The following is a 7,130-nucleotide window of genomic DNA, read 5'->3' as shown; positions in this document are numbered from 1 at the left end:
GATAATCAAATAACAAAACTAAACCTGAACTGTGTGAGCTGTTCATTTGTAATGTTTTAAAGTTTAGCTTAAAATAAAACCAAAGCCAACCACATGCCAATATGCTGTTGCCAAAGTTTCCAGAAACACCCTCCTCATCTCTGTGCGCCAGTATCCTTCCACTTCCCTGACGTACACGACGCAGCCAGATCAGGTGTCAAGGCACTCGCTCTACCCTGTCCTAGCCTGCCCGTCTCAGGAGTCACACCGGCTCAAGGGCTGATGATACACCCCGGTCTGTGCTCTCTTGCCTTTGAGTAAATCCACTTCTTTAAAGGGAAATCATTAGCTAAGAAGCCCAATACTGAATTTAGAAACAGTGATTCCAATACATGTTAAATCAAATGTGTTAGTATTTAAAGTCACATACTCTGAAAAGTGAAAATAATAGACAAATACAGAACTTATGTGAACAACCAGTAAACTAAGATAAATAGCACTGCCACCACATGCTCCAAAATGGTGCGTTTTTAGTGTCTGAAGTTCTTTGCAAATTATCTTTTGGGTCAATTCAGATGAATTTCAATAAAGGATGTGTGTTCTGCAAGAAGTCAGTTTTGGGGTTTCCAACATGGGTGGCATCATTTAAGAAAAGTACATCAACAGTCTTACTAGTGAGTGTTTTCAACTTGGGTTTCTAAATCTTTATTTTCTGTGGAGGCAAACCAAAGCACTGTCTTAAGACTCCATCTTCAAAGTTACAATACAATCTCTATCATTCCTAGAGGTCTGGAGGCTAGATCGGCCCCTGGTCCTTGCCATCGTCTTCGTCTTCATCTTCCTCATCATCCTGGTCTCCGGATTCAAGTTCATCCTCTTCTTCTACCTAAAGGGAATATGCACACTTACCATTATTAACATCTGATCACTTTGCATTCAACACATACTGACACAGTCTTTGATAAATTCTTTATTCCTTCCAGTAATTGTCGATTACAAGCCATCTGATTTCCTTGATTTACTGCTCAAGGCTCTCTGCCATTTTTTTTTTAAAGATTTTATTTATTTATATATTTATTTATTTGAGAGAGAAAGGGAGAACACAGAGGGTGAGTGAGATGGAGAAGCAGACTCCTCGCTGAGCAGAGAGCCAGACTCAGGGCTTGATCCCAGGACGTGGGAGATCATGACCCAAGCCAAAGGCTGACACTTGACCGACTGAGCCATCCAGGCGCCCCCCTCTGCCATCATGAGACCAGATGGACAAGTTGACTTGCTGACAGATGGCCATACCTCTCTACACACAAATGTGGATCAAACATGACAAAAGAGAATGAACATGTGGATGATGAGAGTCTTGTGACCACAGGAGCCAATCAGTTCACCTGTAGGCTCAAAGCCCAAAAGAGAACAGTTAACAGATGCTGGAAGTGGTACCTGTGTGTCCTAAGTCGACTCAATGACCACTACAGGAGAAGAGCAGACGATCCTGCATTCACAGACCAACACAGTGACGCCTGCGACACGGATGTGGAGGCACAACACTGCCACACTACAGTACAAGTCTAGAAAATACACTCTCGGTCATTTCTGGGAACATTTCGGTCTTACCGGATGACCAAGCTCCTTGAGTTTATTCTTTAATGAAAATATTTTCTGGTCCTGATCAGCCAACAGCACCAACAGATCGTCCTGTTCTTTTTTGGAATCTGTAACGTCCATCTCGAGCTTGTTTTTTTCGTTTTGTAAAATGGCAATGGTGCTGTTCGAGGCGTCCAGCTGCTCTTTGATGGCGCTCCGTTCCTCAGACAGAGCTTTAATTTCATTCTGGGAAAAGAAAGATCAACCCATCTAAGATTAGTCCTCACTCTCACAGGTGTTTTAACAAATGGGTTCAATTCTCTCTAAGATTTATTTATTTTTTGACAGACAGAGATCACAGGTAGGCAGAGAGACAGGCAGGGGGTGGGGGAAGCAGGCTCCTTGCTGAGCAGAGAGCCCGACGCGGGGCTCGATCCCAGGACCCTGAGATCATGACCTGAGCCGAAGGCAGAGGCTTTAACCCACTGAGCCACCCAGGTGCCTCTCTATCTCTCTCTTTTATTTTTAGGTTCATTCTTTCTGTGACAATCTGAGGATTTTGGGGGGGTGTGGAGGTTTTGGGGATAGAACACACACATACACACACCCTCATCCAGTAACATGAGAATTTATGTTAGGCTGTATATCAAAGATGGTTATTGTGAAAAACAGAGTTTAACATCCAAAAAATAGTTTTAAGTAGCTATTTTTCAAAAAAACCTAAGAGATAAAACCATTTCAGATAACCAGAGTAACAAAATAAAGACAAAAAACATTTTACAGGTGAAGCCTGATGGGCATCAGAATTAGAACTCAGGATAAAAACATTTTTTTAAAACCCAACTTCATGCATACGATCAAATGGGAAAGAAAAACAGCTGCAAATAAAATCCACGGCATAAAGACAAAATAATCTGACCACGCTCCAAAAGACATCATCACACGGGTTGTATTCATGCCTTTTAGTTTTATTACTTTCACCTCACTCTTCTCTTCATGTTACTTATTCCGATTTCTCTGTCACACAGGCTGGCAGGCTCTTTCGTGCCTGTGTCCTCAGCCTAATGGAAAGCCTACGTGTGGCCTGTGTTTTAGCCAAAGCTATACTCTTTACTTCTTTTTAAAAATTTTTTTAGGTTTATTTCTTTATTTGAGAGAGAGAGAGAGAACATGAACAGGGAAGCAGAGGGAGAGGGAGAAGATTTCCAGCAGATTCTGCGCTGAGCGTGGAGCCCGGTGCAGCGCTGGATCTCACGACCCTGAATTCATGACCTAAGGCGAAACCAAGAGTCGGAGGCTTAACCAACTGCATCCCTCAGGTGCTCCTGTATTCTTTATTTCTTACTGTCATTAAAGATTGACAAGAAAACTTAACTTTTCGGGCGCCTGGGTGGCTCAGTGGGTTAAAGCGTCTGCCTTTAGCTCAGGTCATGATCCCAGGGTCCTGGGATTGAGCCCCACGTCGGGCTCTCTGCTAAGCAGGGAGCCTGCTTCATCCTCTCTATCTGTCTGCCTCTCTGCCTACTTGTGATCTCTGTCTCATAAACAAAATCTTTAAAAAAAACCAAAACTTAACTTTCAATGATTTCTACTTTCAAATTACATTCGTAGCCACTCTTACTTCACGTATGTGGTATCATTATCTGAAACAGCATTTAAAAACCTTCACTCATGCTATCTTCATTCATCCAAATAGCAATGCACACGTTGTGAGATAAAATTACACCCTACAAATTTGCCTCATAAAGCTAAAGATCTGAGACATCAAATAAGATCAAATTTCCTGAGTTCATTTTATAGGATATGCAATAAATCAAAGTTTCACCACAGCGCAACCTTTAACTCCTTCGTCTCCTGTAACAGCGCCGACAGCCTGCCTTCCACGTCGGTGGTCTTTGCAGTCGTTCCGGCTTCACTCTCTCCTGGTGCAGGAGCTGATTTCGCCTGAAGGTAGAAATTGGAGGGAAAAAAAAGTTTCTTTAAAGCACAATCAGTGTGAAATCCCAAAGGTGACTTAATTTTCTCGCTACTTTGAAACTGTATTTCCAGTAACAGGAAGCAGAATTCCTATGTACTGACACACATGCTAGCGAGGACAAGCGGTGCCTGTGGTGGAGCGGGAGGCCGAGGCTGAGGCAGGGGTGGTGCAGCAACACATCTCAGGGGAGCACGGGGAAGGTTGGGTCAAGTAGCCTCAAGGTCAGACCACAGCTCTAACAGCATGTACTAAGCAGAGAGTATTTCTCAGCGCCCTCTCCTCACAATACTTCTGCAAGTGGAGTCCACACTGTCATCTCAGAGAAGCAGGTGGGAAACTGAGCTGAAGGCCATTAATTGGTGAAATATAAAGATTTTTTCTTACTTTTTTTTTTTAGATTTTATTTAGCAAGCATGGAGGGGAGGAGCAGAGGAAGAAGGAGAGAAACTCAAGTAGATTGAGCAGAGCACGGTGCCCGATGATGTGGGACTCGATCTCATGACCCTGAGATCACGACCTGAGCCAAAACCGAGAGTCAGACACTTAACCGACTGCACCACCCAAACACCCCAAAATGCAAAGATATTCTTTCTTTCTTTCTTTTTGTTTTAAAGATTTTATTTATTTGAAAGACAGAGATCACAAGCAGGCAGAGAGACAGGCAGAGAGAGAGGAGGAAGCAGGCTCCCCGCTGAGCAGAGCCCGATGTGGGGCTCCATCCCAGGACCCTGGGATCATGACCTGAGCCGAAGGCAGAGGCTTTAACCCGCTGAGCACCCAGGCGCCCCAATGCAAAGATTTTCTTAAGTGCTCCAGGAAATATTCTTAAATCATGGTTTTCCAATCTTCCCTGCCCTTTTTCTACAAAGAACTGGGAAAGAGGGTGTTGACGTAACAAATACCTAAAAATGTGGACAGGATGTCAGAATTGGTAGTGGCCGGAAGAGCTCTGAGGTACATGTCAGATGAAGCCTAAACTGCCTTGAAGAGACTGTCAGTAGAAACACGGATGATAAAGGCAATTCTGGTGAATGCTCAGAAAAAAAGGGAATAGAGAGAAAGCTTCTGTGGTCTTGGAGAAAAGATACCACCACGGGGCATCTGGGTGGCCCAGTGGTTAAAGCCTCTGCCTTTGGCTCAGGTCATGGTCTCAGGGTCCTAGGATGGAGCTCCACATGGGGCTCGCTGCTCAGCAGCGAACCTGCTCCCCTCCCCCCCCGCCTGCCTCTCTCTGCCTGACTCTCTGTCAAATAAATAAATAAAATCTTAAAAAAAAAAAAAAAAAGAGAGAGAGAGAGAGAGATCATCATCATGAATAGAATGTTGGTAGAAGTATGTAGGGAAAGGAGGTTTTGGGGAGGCCCCAAATGGAAATGAAGAACACGTTACTGGAAAGTAGAGCATGGAGATCCTGGTTATCACGTGGCAAAGAAACAGGCTGAATTCTGTTTTAGTGCTTTGTAGGAAGTAGAGCTTAAAAGCGATGAACTTGGGATACTTTGGTGAGGTGATTTCTTTTTTTTTTTTTTCTTAAAGATTTTATTTATTTATTTGACAGACAGAGATCACAAGTAGGCAGAGAGGCAGGCAGAGAGAGAGAGGAGGAAGCAGGCTCCCCAACAAGCAGAGAGCCCAATGCGGGACTCGATCCCAGGACCCCAAGATCATGACCCGAGTGGAAGGCAGAGGCCCAACCCACTGAGCCACCCAGGCGCCCTCGGTGAGGTGATTTCTAAACAAAGTGTTAAAGGTGTGGCGTGGTTTCTCCTTGAAGCCTACTGTAAACTGTAACAGGAGAGAAATAACTTGAAGAGGAACGTTAAGCGAAAGGGAATCAGAACATGAAGATTTAGAAAATTCTCAGCCTATCCCTATCGCAATAAACAACAGAGCGTGTTCTGCTGCAATACAGAGGATATGGCTGGGCCACCTCCATAAAGAAGTTACTCGGGTGGCCCGGGGACCCAGCCAAGCACCTCGGCAGAGGCTGGAATACAGCAATGATGATCCGGATCTCGTCTGGCGACGTGGATCCCTGGGAATGGGATGGGTCACTAAGAAGGTTTTTGACAATTCTAGACCAGCAGAAAACCTGTCAGCTTGGACTGACGGACCGAAGGGGACACAGATGGGATAAAATACAAGATACCAGCACAATGAACCATGAAATCACTGATTACACGGATCTGCTGAGTCTGACACTAACGCGCCTGCCAGCTGGCCCAGAAGCCTGGGTGACCAGAACTGCGGCCAGTGAGTCACCTAAAGGGAAGGTGCTCTCCGACACATTCACTTCTGTTCCTTTCGCTCCTTTTACCGAGTGCCTGAGAAAGAAGCCTTAGCCTTGTGTTTACTATCTTGCAGGAATAAGAAAGTAATAATGAACATACAAATGTTTCGGTTTTCCTTAACAGCTCCTGCTTTTCTGTCTGCAGTCTGCTGATCTCCACAGACTGTGAGTTTAACTGAGACTTTAATGTCGCCAGCTCCTAGGAGACAAAAATAATTGCGTTGTAATTTCAGTAAGGCAATGTGTATTTACAGAAAGAAATTTAAAATTATTTCCTTTGTTGGTCCCTCTCTCTAAAATCACAGCTTCCAAGTTTTAAAATCTAATTCTAAAAAACTGTCCTTGAACTTTGCGTTCAAGATAGAGAATTAAGCAAGTTCCTTATACATATTTTCACCTCTGCTTCCTCCTGAGATCCCATGTAAAAACACCGTAAGGGGGGAAGAGGGGAACGAGGAAGGAAGGGAACGGGGTGGGGGGGGGGAGGGAAGGGGAGAGAAATGCACAAGGACAAAGAGAATAAGAGAAACGAACAAATAAAATTGGGGAATTTCAGAAAGCAAATGTCCGCGGTAACGGACCGCAGCGCACCTGAGAAAGCTAAGGACCTAAAGCGATGTGTGGACTTGCTACCTGACAAGCAGTGCCTGCCTACCGAAGGGCTTGGAATCTGGTCCCACCAGGTATCTCTGCAAGTGTGGGTAAAAATGGGGTCAAAACCAGCAGGGCTGGTTGAAGTCTGCTTAGGAAGACCACTGGATCCCTGTTTCAATCTCATGTACGTTCTTCTTCTCTGGCCAAAGACTAGACATTTAGTATTTGGAAAGGGAAAGACAGGACATATTTAGACCACGGGCCTCCTAGCATAGATCAAAGTAGTTAGTGCTGTAGTGAGAAGGAGGGAATTAACTGGAAGTTTATGTATCCTTGATGTTGACATTCCCAACCTTCTCGCCCTCTCCCCACCAAAACCGCCCAAGGGTAAAAAAACCAATTATAACTGTGGTTCTCAACCAGGGGCATCTCCCTGATAGGACTTGACTCTGTCTGCAGACACTGGGTAAGCGGTGGGATACGGTCATGTAGAAAGCTCTTTTGTTCTCTTAAAACTTTTTATCACATACATATGAGGCTTTCCTTTGATGTTTTATTCAGTTATCTCAACGAGTTACAAAGACATCCAGGCTACGGACAATTTTAATTCTCTTTTTATACAGGATTTTGCTATATAACAAAACTGTCATTTAAAACATCTTTCTAACAATGTAAAACTGATAAGAAATAAATTACAGAAAGTAAAAA

General features: G+C 44.1%; 1 protein-coding gene across 4 annotated transcripts in view; it reads right to left on the bottom strand.

The window, feature by feature from the left end:
• Window positions 1–658: 658 nt before the first annotated feature.
• Window positions 659–7,130, bottom strand: part of USO1 (USO1 vesicle transport factor) — a 92,754-nt gene continuing 86,282 nt past the window's right edge. For all 4 annotated transcript variants that reach the window (XM_045079881.1, XM_045079884.1, XM_045079882.1 and 1 more), the window contains 4 exons: window positions 5,929–6,027; window positions 3,397–3,504; window positions 1,591–1,806; window positions 659–865 (listed from right to left, as the gene is read on the bottom strand). In XM_045079881.1, coding sequence (XP_044935816.1) covers window positions 776–865; window positions 1,591–1,806; window positions 3,397–3,504; window positions 5,929–6,027 — 513 coding nt within the window. In that variant the 3' untranslated portion in view covers window positions 659–775. The remainder of the gene's footprint in view (window positions 866–1,590; window positions 1,807–3,396; window positions 3,505–5,928; window positions 6,028–7,130) is intronic.

The sequence above is a fragment of the Mustela putorius genome, unplaced genomic scaffold, assembly GCF_011764305.1.
Source record: "Mustela putorius furo isolate JIRA1106 unplaced genomic scaffold, ASM1176430v1.1 tig00000430_pilon_pilon_pilon, whole genome shotgun sequence".
NCBI classification, from domain to species: Eukaryota; Metazoa; Chordata; class Mammalia; order Carnivora; family Mustelidae; genus Mustela; species Mustela putorius.
The sequence above is the reverse complement of the archived record's forward strand: the minus strand, read 5'-3'. Positions and strand labels throughout refer to the sequence as shown.